Source organism: Trachypithecus francoisi, unplaced genomic scaffold, assembly GCF_009764315.1.
Source record: "Trachypithecus francoisi isolate TF-2019V2 unplaced genomic scaffold, Tfra_2.0 Lachesis_group5, whole genome shotgun sequence".
NCBI lineage: Eukaryota > Metazoa > Chordata > Mammalia > Primates > Cercopithecidae > Trachypithecus > Trachypithecus francoisi.
This window is the reverse complement of record NW_022681470.1, coordinates 12,010,476-12,027,138: the sequence shown is the minus strand read 5'-3', so window position 1 is coordinate 12,027,138 and position 16,663 is coordinate 12,010,476. Positions and strand designations below refer to the sequence as shown.

Below are 16,663 nucleotides of genomic sequence, written 5' to 3'. Positions count from 1 at the left end.
ACCTAGAGTGTGGTTCTGAGTCTCCAAGTCTTCTCAGCAGATTTGCTCTTAGATGTTCTGCCAACGCTTCACACCAAGTGTCACAAACTAAACTCGTCATCTTCCTTCTGCAACCTGTCTCCCAGGCCAGGTGCAGTGGCTCATGCCTGTAATCCCAGTACTTTGGGAGGCCAAGGTGGGTGGATCACTTGAGGTCAGGAGTTCGAGACCAGCCTGGCCAACGTGGTAAAACCCATCTGTACTAAAAATACAAAAAAAATTAGCTGGATGTGGTGGCGGGCACCTGTAATCCCGGCTATTCAGGAGGCTGAGGCGGGAGAATCTCTTGAACCCAGAAGGCGGAGGTTGCAGTGAGCCGAGATGGCGCCATTGCACTCCAGCCTGGGCAACAAAAGTGAAACTCTGTCTCAAGAAAAAAAAAAAAAGAAACCTGTTTCCCCCTTCAGCTTTGTCATTTATTTAGTGGCCCTATGTAGGCAATTTCCTTTGAAACATCTCTTGGACTTCTCTGCTCTTCCAGGGCCATTGCCACCAACGTGGATTGTGTCCTTATCACTTCATGGCAGGTTTGCGGCAGCAGTCACCTAGATGACCTCCTGACCTCTGGCTTATTTCACCCCACCGGACTGTTGTTCCTAAGCACTTCTTTCGTATGCCCCTCTCAAATCTGACCCTGGCTGTACCTTTCTTTACTCCCTGACTACTCACTGAGCAGATGGGTCTTGTCTTTTCCTGCCTCTCTGCTTTTGTAAAATGCCATTTCTACCTGAAATGGCAACTGAAATCGTACCTTCTTCATAAACTGTCTTTGGCTACCTCAGTTAGGATTCCTTATCCCATTTTCCTGAAGCATTTCTTTGACTCTTCTTTACAGCCCCGCCCCCCCCGCCTTTTTTTTTTTTTTTTTTTTTTTTTGAGGCAGAGTTTTGCTCTTGTTGCCCAGGTTGGAGTGCAATGGCCTGATCTCAGTTCACTGCAGCCTCTGCCTCCCGGGTTCAAGTGATTCTCCTGCCTCAGTCTCCTGAGTAGCTGCAATTACAGTCATGGGCCACCACGCCCAGCTAATTTTGTATTTTTAGTAGAGATGGGGTTTCTCCATGTTGGTCAGGCTGGTCTTCAACTCCCAACCTCAAGTGATCGGCCCACCTCGACCTCCCAAAATGCTGGGATTACAGGTGTGAGCCACCGTGCCTGGACCCCATTTTTTTTTTTAAAGGTGTTGAATTGGTCAGAGTTTGTAGTTACAAGCAACACAAGCCAACTCTAAGCAGAAAAGGAATTTGCTAAATGATAGTGCCGCTGGGAGAATAGGTAGCCACAGATATACAAGCATGCTGTAGGACCGTTCCCATGAAGAGGCATCTGTTGTCACCACTGGACACAGATGGTACTGTGTCTCTGCTACTTTACCAATGCCACTGCTGTCTCTGACCCCAGATATAGCCCCCTCTGACCCTGGATGTAGCTGCCTCTGACCCCGGATGTAGCCCCCTCTGACCCTGGATGTAGCTGCCTCTGACCCCGGATGTAACTTTCTCCAACCACAGATACAGCTGCTGCCCCCTTGCCAGAGTGAATACTGCATCATTGTGGCTGCTTCTTGTCACTGGTTCTTTCTTAAAATCTGAGCTGGAAATTCTAATTGGCAGTTTTGTCCCCTGCTTTTACCTTGTTGCAGTCTAGATGAGGTCTAATGTTCATAGGGTAGGGGATTTTCCAGATATGGAAGGGGATACCAATTTTCAACAGCCAAACAGAGTATCACATTTTCACTCTAATTATGTTTCCTGGGTGTCTGACTCTTACGCTTCTTTCTAGCTGCAGTCTGCCTAATAGAGAGCCTTGCATTTAATAAGTAATCATCAAAAAGGCAAAGCGACATGAATCAGCAAGGGTGTTTTGGCAAATAACACCAAACCTGACTGTGGCATAAGCTTGCGGTATCATCTCCAGTGTGATCAGATCATATTTTACTTTTTTTAATGTAAATTAATAATGATCTGTGAATCACCAAAGTAGCTTGGAGTAGCCTAGAAAACAATGACTATCCTCCATTTTCACAGGAGCCATACAGTCGTGGATTAAATGAGTCAGCAGCAGGGCATTGTGTCTCATAGTTAAAAAAAAAAAAAAAAATTACTGAAGTAATGCAGGATCTTTTCTGAAGTAGAAAGCATGACCCCAGAAAACTAAAGCAGCAAGTGGCCACCATTCTTAGCATAGTTGTTTCTCAAACTGGAATAACCTATTAACAGTTGTGAACAAGGTATTAAAAGTGATGGGACCGGGTATGGTGGTTCATCCAGAGGCTCATTACCTCCCAAAGCAACCGCAGCACTTTGGGAGAATCACTTTGAGCCCAGGAGTTCGAGACCAGCCCGGCCAACATGGCAAAACCCCATCTCTACTAAAAATACAAAAAATTAGCTGGGCATCCCAGCTACTTGGAAGGCTGAGGCAGGAGAATGGCTTGAACCCGGGAGGTGGAGGTTGCAGTGAGCTGAGATCATGCCACTGCACTCTAGCCTGGGGGATAGAGTGAGACTCTGTCTTTAAAAAAAAAAAAAAAAGTGATGGGAATAGATTGTTTTGCCTCAAAAAGCTCTTTCCAGCTCTAAAATTAAGCATATAATTAAAAATATTTTTGTGGTTATAAAAATATCGATGCTTATTATAGACATCTGCAAAGTAAGAAAGTAGATGAAGAAAAAAATTAAAATCCCATCATCCCCCATGGAAACTATTGTTATCATTTTTGGCTGACTTCTTTAGTGTTTTTCTTGTTTTAGTTTTGAATTTTTTTGAGTATGTAGTAGGTATATCTATTTATGGGGTATATGGGATATTTTGATACAGGATACGATGTGATTAATTAGCATGGTTTTCTTTTTAATGCTTGTATTTATTTAGTTGAAATCATACTATATATGCCTTTATAGATTACTTTCTCACTTATATTACTAAAATTTGTGTTATTAAATATTTTGCATAAATATCATTTTCACATGAAATTTGAAGTTATAAAAACCTCTCATTTTATTAAGAGATTAATGCTATGAAACATGCTGCTATATATTCTTGGAACCAGCTGTGACCCAAAAGATCAAGGTAGGGATGTAGGTCCTTCCCCATTCTCTACACACAAAATCAGCTACTCTGATGTGCGGCTGTAGCCCCAGTGTACACTCTCTGTTATATTTTTTGTTCTCTGATGTCATGGGCCTTCCACCCTACTCCTAGCAATTGCTATGACAGCAGATAGATAACTGGCTTCCATAATTTCCCATCTTATTGCCTAAGGCAACAGGGAGCTTGTGGGCTCAGCTTGCAGTTCAGCAGCTGCTTTGCTGCCTCTCCTCTATAGGTATGAGGCCTGCCAGAGCCCACTTTTCAGACAGGTGAGAGTTCGTTCATTCACCATGCAATTACCGATTGTCTCTTGACCTCTCTCCTGGGGAGGTAAAGGTGATGAGCCAGTCCTGTCCCCTGTAGCTCACAGTCTAGGCAAACTGACATGCAAACAAACAGAATCCAAAGTGCTATCATGAAGCCTCTAAGAGGGGCTGTCTCAGTCAGCCTAGGGAGCTTGAAGAAGGCTCCACAGAGGAGGCTGTGCCTGAAGTTGATTTCCGTTTAGGAGCCACCGATTGATAATCACTTTTCTGTGGCCCGTCTTATTTTATTTCTTATTTCTTGACAATCAGAAGTACCTTGGGTAGGTTTTACCATGCACATCGTAATTTGGGTGAGCTTGGTGTGAGGCTTAACGGTGTGTGGGCTGCACATCCTGGTCAGATGCTCCAGATGGAGGCAGATGGTTGTGATGCAGGAGAGGCAGCCACACAGCACAGGTCCCCAGCCAGTGGACTGGGAGGACAGTGTAGTCATCTCTGGGGAAGGGGAATGACAAGATCTGGTAGTGTGGCAGGTCCCAGAAAAAAGGGCTGGGTTCTGGGCAGTGAGGGTGCAGGTTGAGACCTGAATACTGGGTGGGGCCAACTGTAAGAGCCCACGCCTGCAGACTGGACTGGTCCAAGGCAGGTGGATGCCGTGTCTTGAAGACCCACAGGCACCCACTCATCCTCATGATCATGCAGTTCTCTGGTTTCTCACAGTGCAGTCTGGGTTGCAGTCTGGGAGTCCAACAGAGAAGAGCAGGCCCTGGAATCCCAGGTATGGGGGTCTGGCTTAACTTGGAGTTTCCTTCAGAGGCAGTGAGTGCTTGTCATCGTCTTCATCAGCATTGGCTTTTGGGCCTAGTGTGGCCTTGAACTTTCTTTCGGGATCAGCAGTGGAACAGTGGGAAAAGGAATGAGTAGACATGGCATTGCAACAACTGTGTGTTTTTTTTCTATTAGAATTATCATATTAAGCAGTAGTTTTGCTTCACAAACTCTCAGCCAAATACAAACTACTGTGAATAGTATTTTGTATCTTGTGTCTCTTTCCAAAGAGACATAGTGGTTTGCAGCTATTGCAAATATCCTGGCCGTGCGGTTCCTTTTTATAGCTGTTTGAATAGGAAAGATGACTTGGAAAATGCTGGATTCTGAGCAGATTTATGTGCAGCCTTAAAAAACGTAGTTTTTCTCTATCAATAATGAGTTTGGATTGTAATTGCTTAGAAAGTAATGTTGTTTATGTAAACGTACATTTGTTAACATTTTTTTTCTTAGGTAATCCCGTATGTTGGCACCATTCCTGATCAGTTGGATCCTGGAACTTTGATTGTAATACGTGGGCATGTTCCTAGTGACGCGGACAGGTAAAATCATTGTGCTGAAGGAAGGAGCATGAATAAGCTGTCTTTCTGTGATTGTGGAATGATAACAAAGAGTAATGTGGGAGAGACCATTTGATACTTTGAGGCCTAATTTGCTTTCATCAGCAGCCCTGGCCAAGGTGCTGAGGAGCGGGGAATGAATGACTAAATAAAGGTTATTGGGATTTATTTCATTGCTGTAAGTCTGATTTCAGTATAAAAAATTAGAACTATCAGCTGGATGTGGTGACTTACACATGCTTTTCCAGCACTTTGGGAGGCCAAGGCGGGAGGACCGTTAGAGGCCAGAAGTTCGAGACCAGCCTGGGCAACATAGTGAGACCTCCCCCATCTGTAAAAAAAAAAATTTAAAAATTAACTGGGCATAGTGGTGTGTGCCTGTAGTTCCAGCTACTCAGGGGGCTGAGGTAGGAGGATCACTTGAGCCCAGGAGTTTGAGGTTGCAGTGAGCTGTGATCAAGCCACTGCACTCCAGACTGGGTGACAAAAATAAAAAAAGAAAAAGAAAAAAAGAATTAGGTATGTCATTAAAGAAAGGAATTGTGGTCAGATGACAGGGACAGTCTAGTTGTAGTCTGACATTCCCACAGCATCACAGAAGATCTAGTTCAGATGGTTTTACTGAAACTTGCTTTGGATGCAAGCTGTGGTATCGTTAGTGTTGGGCTCGGCTCTGTGTACCTAACACCTGAAGAGCAGTGGTTTAAGTGAGATGTGAAAATTAAGTCTCAAGGAGATAGCCCAGGCCTTTCAGTCAACTCCTTCAAGTTGTTAGAGAAGTAGACTCCTTCCAGCTCACCACTCTGCTATCTTGAGGGTGAGGTGAGGTCCCTTTTTCCGTTATCCTTGGCAGCTAGATTTCCAGCCCTCACCTCTGTGCTTTGGGTAGCTGGATGGGTGCACACGGTGTTTTCGGGGAAGCAGAGATGGACAAAAGGCAAGTGCTTGCTGACTTTGAAGGCAGTTTCCAGTAGTCTTCCCTGAGCCCTTCACTTCCATCTTATCAGCAGAACTTTAGCTACACAGGCAGTCCTGGCTGCAAGGAAGGCTTGGAAAGGTAGGTTTTTATTCTGGGCAGATTCAGACCCATTTCAAACTCAGGGGCTGTGTTACTGAGGAAGACAGAAAAGAAGATTAGGCAGCCAGCTCGTTCGGCCTCAGTGAATGAACGAGGAGGGATCCTTCAGCCCCGTCACTGGGCCTGGCGTGTAGTGCCTGCTGGGCCTTTCCCGGAGCTTTCCTTTCTGAGCGCTCTTGGGGCCCGTGTCTTCCCTCATACAGATTCCAGGTGGATCTGCAGTACGGCAGCAGCGTCCAACCTCGAGCCGACGTGGCCTTTCATTTCAATCCTCGTTTCAAAAGGGCCGGCTGCATTGTTTGCAATACTTTGATAAAAGAAAAATGGGGACGGGAAGAGATCACCTATGACACGCCTTTCAAAAGAGAAAAGTCTTTTGAGATCGTGATTATGGTGCTGAAGGACAAATTCCAGGTAGGTTTTGGAGAGGGACAGGTTGAGTCCTCATGAGCGAGCAGGACTGCACAGGGGCGCTTTTCACGTTTGTGAGCCCGGCCTTATATTTCCTACACCCGAGACATTGTTTGGCTTTGTAGTTTTTCTCCATAAAAGGACCAGGAAGGCACCTACATGTGAGGTGTGGCACCACTACTCTCCAGCCAGTTGTTGCCGTGCAGAACTATGGTCCATTGTGACCAGATCTTTTTATTAGATCCTATTTCTCCTAGCAGGACTGAGTTCTGAATGGACACAGTATTATGTTAGTGATGGGGGGGTAAGTTATAATATAACCACCACCACCCGAAGAGCTAACAAGGGCAATCCTAGCATAGAAATCAGAAGGGTTTTATAAATTCAAGTCCTGCCACAAGATACTTCTGTAGGATCGAGATTTTAGATCCAGAGGAGATCCTAGAGATCCTTGACGTCACTTCCATCTCTGGCTTCATGGAGTGTCTTATACCTAGTGCATATGTTTACGGTTGAATTTGGTCCTAGAGGCTCTTACACCTGCTGGCCCTCCGGCCTGTGGAGCTTTCCCAGAGTAGAGGTTTGTACCAATGTGAGAGCAGACCCGCACGTCTCTGGCGCAGATCCTTTCTGATCTTCAGGATACCGCTCCCGCCCGAAAATCTTTCTGAATCTCCCAAACTCCATTCCCCTCTCCCTTCTCTGGCCTTTCCAGCCCGTGTCTGTATCATTCTTTTTAACAGTTGTGCTTTGGCTTTATGTGTTTATTTTGCCCCCACGATGGGATTTTAAGCTCCTTGAGTCAGAGACTGTATTGTATGCTGCTTGCGTGTTCTGCCTATAACCTAACCTGGTACCTGGCATTTGAGAGGGAGGGAGGAGGAGCGACGTAGAGTGCTGAGGACCTGCGGAAGCCACTTTCTCGTCATCTCACTACTGTAGTCTGTTGAGGTAGAGATTGTTCCTACTTCAGAATATGAAAACCGAATCTTAAATATGTTGAGTAACTTGTCCATATTAGTTTTATTTAGCAAAGTCAACAGATTTTGATCTTTAACCTGGGTTCACAACCTCCAGGGCACCTGTGCCTGGGCTTCCAGGATACCTTCGAACCCAGATGTCTCACATGGATGCAGAGGCGCACACAAGCACATGCACCTGTATTTGTGACTGCGTGTTTGTCTGGGGAGAGACAGTTCCTGGTGCTTAATCAGATCAGGAACTCAAAAGAAGTTCGGAAGCACTGCTAGTGTTTTGGGTGCTTTCGGTTACAGTTTGGTCAGATGTGTGTGGAGACCTGTGGGAAAGGGTATAAAATTGGATGCAAGGAAACATTTCAATTTGGATAATAAGTTAATTTATTAACTATTTTGGGGGGGGGTGTCTTCTGTATCTTTCTAGGTGGCTGTAAATGGAAAACATACTCTGCTCTATGGCCACAGGATCGGCACAGAGAAAATAGACACTCTGGGCATTTATGGCAAAGTGAATATTCACTCAATCGGTTTTAGCTTCAGCTCGGTGAGTGACCTTCCACAGCTTGGGGTCTTTTATGAGGATGGTTTTTGATGAGATGGTAGAAAAAGTCTTCAAGTCATACTTCTATTGACATAAAAAGGACGGATCTCCCTGATTGTAGCATTAATTTTTTGGAAGTGAACTATTCACACTAGCAGAAGGGTTTTTATCAGCCAGGGCTTCATTGTCTGTAGGATCTCAAATCTAGTGTGGTTTTAGCAAAACACACATTGTTTTTAGCTGGGTAGTGGATTTCCTTTGCATGGGTGTAAAATGGACTATTTCCATAAGAGAGTTTCCTAGGCTGGGAGTGTCTGAGTCAAAGAGCACAGTCATGTGTTGCATAAGGACAGTTCAATGATGAACCGCATATACAACAGTGGTCCCATAAGCTTGTCATACTGTATTTTTACTGTACCTTTTCTATGTTTAGATAAGTTTATATGCACAAATACCATCCCGCTCTGGTTGCCTACAGAATTCAGTACAGTGCATGCTGTACAGATTCACTGTCCAGGAGCAACAGGCCACACCCTGCAGCCTAGGTGTGTAGTAGGCAGTACCATCTAAGGTTGTTAAGTAATATTCTGTGATGTTCGCACAATGACAAAAATCACCTGAGGACACATTTCTCAGAACTACCCCCTTCGGCCAGGCACAGTGGCTCACACCTGTAATCCCAGCACTTTGGAAGGCCGAGGCGGGCGGATCACGAGGTCAGGAGATCGAGACCATCCTGGCTAACACGGTGAAACCCCGTCTCTACGAAAAATACTAAAATTTAGCCGGGCGCAGTGGGGGGCGCCTGTAGTCCCAGCTACTCAGGAGGCTGAGGCAGGAGAATGGCATGAGCCCGGGAGGCGGAGCTTGCAGTGAGCCAAGATCGTGCCACTGTACTCCAGCCTGGGCGACAGACTCCGTATAAAAAAAAAAAAAAAAAACTACCCCCTTTGTTAAACAACATGTGACTGTATTTGCATTGAACATTTTGACAGATACTAACTCACCCTTCACAAGGATAAAAACAATTTGCATCGTCAGCCGCCATCTTCCCACCTTCTTGTTGACATTACCTCTTATTCTGTGTGATGTTTGCCAATCTGATGAGGGCCGGAAAGGACCCCAGTGTTAAGTGTATTTTTGGATCATAGTTTTCAAGCGTATTTTTAGTACCGTTTATAATTTTTTGATATGTCAAACAGGTTATATATAGAAAATATTTTCTACTGGATGTTACAAATTAATCTTTATTTTCTCAGGATTTACAGAGTACCCAAGCATCTGGTCTGGAACTGACAGAGATAAGTAGAGAAAAGGTAAATACTAAATCTTTTAATGAGCCACTGGTTCAAAAATGTTGTTTTAGCTGTCATGTAAATGAAGTGGCAAGAAGGCTGGGTTTTTGAAAATTACGCTTTTAGAACGCAAGTAATCATTTGAAAATTGAGATACATACTTGTGGTGCCAGGCACTCAATAAGTTTTTGCTGATGCGTCACCTGTCAGTTTATGTAACTGCCACTCACTGTTCTTATGTAAAAAGAACTCTCTCACTCGTAACTGCTGAATAGTACTGTTCTGGGGTATTTCTGAATATTGAACATCAGCCAGTGCACTGGCAAATGAACTTCCATGTGCATCTTCAACCCCTGGGAGAATAATTGCAATGTAAAAACACGCCGTGATTAGTGGAGAAAGTGAGGTCTTACTGACTGGCACGTTCACAACTCACAGCATAGAATCTCAGCATTCTGGGGGCACCCTGGAAAGGACAATGAAGACACGTTTGAAGTTCATGTAGTCCTGGGTGAACGTGGTGGCTCAGGCCTGTAATCCCAGCACTTTGGGAGGCTGAGGTGGGAGGACTGCTTGAGCCTAGGAGTTTGAGATCAGCCTGGGCCACATAGGGAGAACCCCATCTCTACAAAAAATTAAATTATCCGGGCATGGTGGCGCATGGCAGTGATCCCAGCTTTGGGAGGCTGAGGTAGGAGGATGACTTGAGCCCAGGAAGTTGAGGCTGCAGTGAGCCACGATTGAGCCACTGCACCCCAGTGTGGGTGACAGAGTAAGACCCTATCTCTTAAAAATAATTTCATATAGTTCTATGAAAAGTTATTAATTTATGGTGGAGGATAAAGGACTCAGATGAACAGGGATATCAGACTGTCTTCTCAGCCTGTGTAGCCCTTCACAACGCCATACCATCCCATCATAAAGCACCAGCTGCCTGGAGGTCACACCAGAGTGGAGCAGGAACGTCCCAGGCTCCGGCCAGGCTCAGCTCAGCACAACCAAGGCTTCATATTATAAACTATAGTTCTTCCCCTTCTAACGTTCTTGTGTTTTGTTTCTTTTCCAATAGGTTTCAGAGTCTGGCACGCCCCAGCTTGTGAGTATTTTTGCCTGGGTTATTTCATGTGGAACATTTTATAAAATTGCATAGAAAATGAACAGTTTAAACCTTGGAGGGCAGCTTCGTTCATTCCATTCCTTACTGTAGAACTGTTTCCCTACAGCCTAGTAATAGAGGAGACATTTCTAAAATCGTACCCAGAACTGTCTACACCAAGAGCAAAGATTCGACTGTCAATCACACTTTGACTTGCACCAAAATACCACCTATGAACTATGTGTCAAAGGTTTGAAGAGCCCCCAATTCTCTTAACTCTATATAAAGATTAAGTTGTAATGAGCTGTTACAAGTAACCTGTATCCACAGTAGAAGCCCAGAGCAGCCCCCTCTCCATTTGTGTTCTGTCCCTGGACAGATGCGAGCGTCAGCCAGGCCTGCCTCTGAGCCATTCCTGTGTATTTCCTCAGCGCCTCCCAGCTTGGCTGCTTCCCCTGTGAGCAGAACACAGTGCTGCCTCAGACCCCAGGCACAGGGGGCCTTCCTGGGGTGTTTCACTCATACAGGGGGCATCGGGTCCCACCCTGCCACTCATGTCATCGTCTAAAATAAATCAGTGAGTGTTTGCCTCCAGCCAGGGACAGTGTTGCTGCAGGGGACCCAGCTGGGACCAAGGCAGACTGTCTCCCCTCCTGGGATTTACAGGGTCATGGCTTGGAAACATTCTCTAGTGTTCTTTGGACACGAGTTTTCTCTGGAGATCACTTTCTGCAGACCTCTTGGTCCTAACTGTGGCTTCTTTTCAGAGCCTGCCATTTGCTGCAAGGTTGAACACCCCCATGGGCCCTGGACGAACTGTCGTCGTTAAAGGAGAAGTGAATACAAATGCCAAGAGGTCAGTATCCTTGGGTAGCAGTCACAGTGCAGATACTTCTGTGCCTGTTATGGCCTTCCACCCGTGAGTGGTCTTATGAGCTAGAATTAGGGCTAGTGTCAGAATCTTCATTTCCAAGGTGAGGTGATTCAAGCAGGAGGAGGTTAGATTGCTAACAGCTAGTTGGCGGCAGAGCCAAGACTAAAGCCCAGTGTTCTGACGTCAGCTTTTTCTGGCCAGACAAGAGAGTAGCATTTTTGTCCACGAGGCCTACCTTTGCCTTGGGGAACTCCAGGGCAGCCCTGTAAGATCAGGCAACCTTGTTTTTTTCTTTTCTTTTTTGCCATCGAGCCTCACTGTGTGATCCAGACTGGAGTGCAGTGTCGCAATCCCAGCACACCACAACCTCCACCCCTGGGTGTTCAAGCGATTCTCCTACCTCAGCCTCTGGAGTAGCTGGGATTACAGGCGCACCACCATGCCCAGCTCATTTTTGAATTTTTGTATTTTTAGTAGAGACAGGGTTTCACCATGTTGGCCAGGCTGATCTCGAACACCTGACCTCAAGTGATCCGCCCACTTTGGCCTCCCAAAGTGCTGGGATTACAGGTGTGAGCCACTGCGCCCGGTCCAGGCAACATTTTTTAGGGCCCCTCTTGTCATGTGATTTAGAAAATTTATCCTTTAACAACTTTTTCCAGAGATGTGCAGCCTTCTGAAAGCTTGAAATTAGAGCTATTTCCTAGAAAGTGGCATACTTTCAAGAAGGAAGGAACACGGGTAGATGATGAAAAGAGAATACCTGCTTGACAGGATCCCAGGCTCCTGTGGCGTGAAGTAGTCATTTGGTTTAACTGGCGTTAAACCATCAATTTCTGTCCAACCACATCTCAACCTCAACGCTCATTTTAAACAGTTTTTAATTTTTTTTTTATTTTACAAGTAACAAATCAGTGGAATGCTGAGTTTAAAATTTCAACTTCATCTGCATTCCCATGTCCATGTGGATACAGGTTTCAGAGTTAAGAGTCATAGTTCAGGCCTGGCCATTAACATTGCTGAAACTGCCACTACTCTGTCCTACTTGGTTAATTAAGGTACTTTTTTTTTTTTTTTTTTCCCTTTCTCAAAAGCTTTAATGTTGACCTACTAGCAGGAAAATCAAAGGATATCGCTCTACACTTGAACCCACGCCTGAATATTAAAGCATTTATAAGAAATTCTTTTCTTCAGGAGTCCTGGGGAGAAGAAGAGAGAAATATTACCTCTTTCCCCTTTAGTCCTGGGATGTACTTTGAGGTGAGGTTACGGTTTTTGAAAATGGGACAGCACCAAGCATCCTGGGAGCAGGAGTGGGATAAGTGGTCCATTTAAATCAAGTCCTAACTCAGTATGTGGAGGTTATGTATGTTTCTTGTTTACCTGGAGATTGTAATTTGCCCCTTTTTATAATGCGGGCAATCAGTATAAATAGCAAAGCCCGTAGAGTGTCAAATTATGTGCACTGGAATTGGCATTTGTCATCATATTAAAATTCCTGTGTAGCCCCATACTGATAGGAATGTAACCAGGAAGCTTGTCTCAGGACTGGAGTCACACATTTAATCGCAGAAGCGGACATGAGGGTGTGGAGACCCTAAAACTGCTTGCTTGCACTGGCCATCACCTCCCATCAGGGTAGATGGTTTCAGGTGGCAGTCCTTTCTCCTAAGGAGTTAGTCTTGTTTGTATGTATTCAAGGAAAAATACATCAGTCCTTTGGAACTAAAAGGCATGTAGTCCTGAGTCCCCAAATAGGTGAATATTGTAACACATACCTTTCCCAAAATATGGTTTTGGGATGCTGAGCAGAGAATCGTCTCCTTGTGATGCGGATGCCAGGTGGTTGGCCAGCCTCACTCACCAGCTCAGGTGCCACTGCCTCACACAGGCACTTAGGGTCACTGGTTTAGGTTATAATTCTACAGCATTTTAAACTGCCACATCCTCTGGACCATGTGGGTTCTTGAGGACTCATCAAAACCCGTTACTAAAAGCATGAATATCAGGCGGAATAGATGGCAATGAGACATGCGTATTTATTCCTAAGTTCCAGTCTAATGCAGCGCCCTGGTATGTGGAGTGTAGACAGATATGTGGGCTAATCATGGAGGATTCCCTGGAAGTTGTGGATATTGGTTTGGAATTCAGAAAGCTGGGAAGGATGTGGAAGGCTGAAGGTTGGCTTTTCTAGACTTAGGGCTTGATCTGAACAAGTCCTTAGAGGTGGGAAGGGCAGCACAGGGTTGCTGGCTTGGCAAGAGTCAAGGCATAAAGGGTGACGTGGGGTTCGCTGGAGGGAAACAGAGGTGAGCGCTCTAGAAGGAAGTTGAGCCTTGTGGTGGGTGACAGGAAACCAATGATGTAAACTTGTTTTGGACCTATCTGGGCCCCAAGTTTGGATTTACTATATTAATATAAAAAAGGACAATAATGATACGTTCAAGTAATGCTGAAAAATACTAAGATGAAAATATCTCCAACTTCATAATTCAAATCGTACCATTAGGATTAGATGAACCATATTCCAGGCAATTTTTTTTGCAGAGACAGTGAAAAGCATGGCTGGCTGAAGGAATGAATAGATGGATGTTGTATGCTTTTGAACAATCATCTTTTCCATTTAATTTTCTAATTCAGGAACAGTAATTATCCTCATGTTGATCACTGTTGACGATTTTCTGTACTGATAGGTCCTTTCCAGGGGCTTCCATCTCTTGCCTTTTAACTATGCTTGCACTGAGATTATCTCAGGTCTTTCCATTATGCCATTACTTTCATTTTAAATCTTCTTGCTGTTTCAAACACACTTTAGTTGTATCTACAGTGTTTTAAAAACAATCTCATTCAGTATTGTAATTTCATCTGTGGGCTCTTCCTCTGGATGGAATCCATGTTCTTCCCAGCTGTTCGGCAGCATCAGATGGTTGTGAGGGATTCTGTTGTTCTGTTTTCTTCTAGGCTGAGGGTCTTGCAAAGGATGTGCCTTCTTTTCATTTGCAGTAGTCTGCTCATCCAGAGGCATGTCGTTTCTTTGCCACTTGCTCTGATACAGTACAGGTGACTAATGGACTCCCTCTGCTGCCAACTTGGTTTTCCTTCTGAGCTATAGCATGAGGCTGTGTGTTTTGTGTTTCCTGAGATTTTGTGAGATATATCCAGGGTCCCTTCTACCTGGTGGAACTGGGATCTCCACCATTCTTGTGGGTAGAATCTCAGGTCACACCTATTTCCCCAATCCTCTGTAGCCACAGAAGCTTCATTTTGGCCAGCTCTGTCATCAGAGTGCAGGCTTGAGCTGAAACTTCCTCCCCTTCCTGATTTCCCTTGGCAGCCCTTTCCACGGCTCCTGTCAGTCAAAAGAACGAAAACCCTCAACTTGCCGCTTTGCAGATCCAGGTTTTGTGCTTCATTCTGGCCTCTGGGGGTGGGACCGGGTTGGCAGCAAGGCTGAGCTGCCCCTCCTTCTTCTGAAGCCTTCACGGAGGGCCAGGAGCACAGGCAGAGCTCAGTGCAGGGCCTCCCAGTGGCCTTCTCGGTGTGCGTGGAAACCCAGCCTGGCATTGGCAGCGTGGCACCAGAAGTATAAAGTTTAGGTGTAAAGGTGATGTAAAAGGCTAGTTGTTGTTTTGGTTTTACATTGTTTGAGTTTTGGGCACAGATGACTGAAGGGCAGACACTGCTGATGAATCTGAATGAATCTGCCAGAATGCACAGCACTTCCCACTCATGGGGTACCCAGCTTTGATGGCTGTGGACAAACACACTGAGGCTAAGATGTGCTGAGCTTATGGAATCAGGATCACCAAGCAGCTGTAAAAACCCTAGCAAGGGCCTTAATTTCGTATTAATTGTCTGGCTTGTTGACGATGCGGGCGTTTGAGGCAGAAAAGACAGGACCCAAGTCCCTTGGTTCCAGGCTACTAGCTGGAAACAGCATCTCAGTGAACTAGAGTGACCACATTAGGAGTTTTCCTGCTTTAGGAGAGTCCCCAGCATCAGCGAGGAGGCGCAGCACTCCAGCTTTCCAGGAGTAAGGGGCAGGATACGGCCGAGGGAGAGGGGCTGTTGAGGAAAGGAAGGCCGCAGGCCCTGGGGACGGTGTGAGGCTCCAAACACGTCCAGGTCACTTCCCTGGGTGGATGAGGCAGACAGTGCCACCACCAGGGACACTTTAGTTATATTAGGGTCTTGGAAGTCACAGAAGGAAGTCGGCAGCAGCAGGCTAGGACTTTTCTACGTATAAAGAAATCAAATGGTTTATTCTGACACCCTGTTAGTGTGTAACAAACACAAAATGTTAAACTAAGGGGAACCACTAATGGCATGTTTCCTTTCCTTTCAGATGATAATTTATTGTGATGTTAGAGAATTCAAGGTTGCAGTAAATGGCGTACACAGCCTGGAGTACAAACACAGATTTAAAGAGCTCAGCAGTATTGACACGCTGGAAATTAATGGAGACATCCACTTAGTGGAAGTAAGGAGCTGGTAGCCGACCTACACAGCTGCTACAAAAACCGAAATACAGAATGGCTTCTGTGATACTGGCCTTGCCAAATCGCATCTCACTGTCATTCTCTTGTTTATATTGTTAAAATGAGCTTGTGTGCCCTTAAGTCCTGCTGGTGTTCTCAGTCCTTGCCATGAAGTATGGCCGTGTCCAGCACTGAATGGGGACACTGGGGGCAGCAACACAACCAGTTAAAGCCACTCTGCCCGCTCTCCTACTCTGGCTGACTCTTCAAGAATCCCATTCAACAAGTATGTAGGAAGTACCTACTATAATACAGTCGCTAACATGTATTAAGCACAGATTTTTTTTTTGGTAAAACTGTGCAAGGAGCTGGAATATATACTTAGTGGTCAAACAGACCAGTATGTTCCCTGTTCTCTTGAGCTTCAACTCTTTGTGCTCTATCGCTGTGCACTGCTTTTCCTACAGGCATTACATCAACTCTAAGGGGTCCTCTGGGATTAGTTATGCAGCTATTAAATCACCTGAAGACACTAATTTATCGAAGACACAACTCCTTCCCCGGTGATCACTCTCATAACCAGTGCGCTATCATATCCCATCACTGGGAGGACTGATGTTGACTTACATCATTTTCATTATCACAATAAACATGTGGCTCTATTAGCTGCAAGCTTTACCAAATAATTAGCACAACATCTGAGCACAGCACAGAAATTAAGGCAAAAAAACCAAAGCAGAACAAGGAAATGGTGCTGAAATTAACCTGATGCCAAGCCCAAGACAGCTGATTTCTGTGTATTTGAACTTAGGGCGAATCCAAGTCTACACAGACTCCTACAGAAAGCTTAAGGAAGAGGCAAGATGCATTCAATTTGAAAGGTATTTATGGGCAACAAAGTAAGGTCAGGATTAGACTTGAGGGAGTCATAAGGCAGGCAGTATCAGAAAGTATACACCAACTAAGAGACAAAGCAGGCAGAGGTAATGCAAACAGCTGTTTTGTTCCCATGCAAATCACCACTCAAGGCCTCTGTTCTTCTTAAGATTAGTCCTCCATCATTAGCAACTGAGATCAAAGCACTCTTCTGCTTTAAGTGATTAAAATCAAACCTGTATCAGCAAGTTAAA

At 45.1% G+C, this 16,663-nt stretch overlaps 1 protein-coding gene across 2 annotated transcripts in view; it reads left to right on the top strand.

The window, feature by feature from the left end:
* LGALS8 (galectin 8) overlaps nucleotides 1-16,663 on the top strand; it is a 27,191-nt gene extending 10,528 nt beyond the window's left edge. Inside the window, exons 3-11 of one of the 2 annotated variants that reach the window (XM_033198780.1) lie at nucleotides 4,677-4,765; nucleotides 6,065-6,275; nucleotides 7,674-7,793; nucleotides 9,050-9,106; nucleotides 10,155-10,181; nucleotides 10,309-10,431; nucleotides 10,949-11,037; nucleotides 12,150-12,315; nucleotides 15,401-16,663. In XM_033198780.1, coding sequence (XP_033054671.1) covers nucleotides 4,677-4,765; nucleotides 6,065-6,275; nucleotides 7,674-7,793; nucleotides 9,050-9,106; nucleotides 10,155-10,181; nucleotides 10,309-10,431; nucleotides 10,949-11,037; nucleotides 12,150-12,315; nucleotides 15,401-15,550 — 1,032 coding nt within the window. In that variant the 3' untranslated portion in view covers nucleotides 15,551-16,663. The remainder of the gene's footprint in view (nucleotides 1-4,676; nucleotides 4,766-6,064; nucleotides 6,276-7,673; nucleotides 7,794-9,049; nucleotides 9,107-10,154; nucleotides 10,182-10,308; nucleotides 10,432-10,948; nucleotides 11,038-12,149; nucleotides 12,316-15,400) is intronic. The other variant, XM_033198781.1, reaches the window with a different exon arrangement.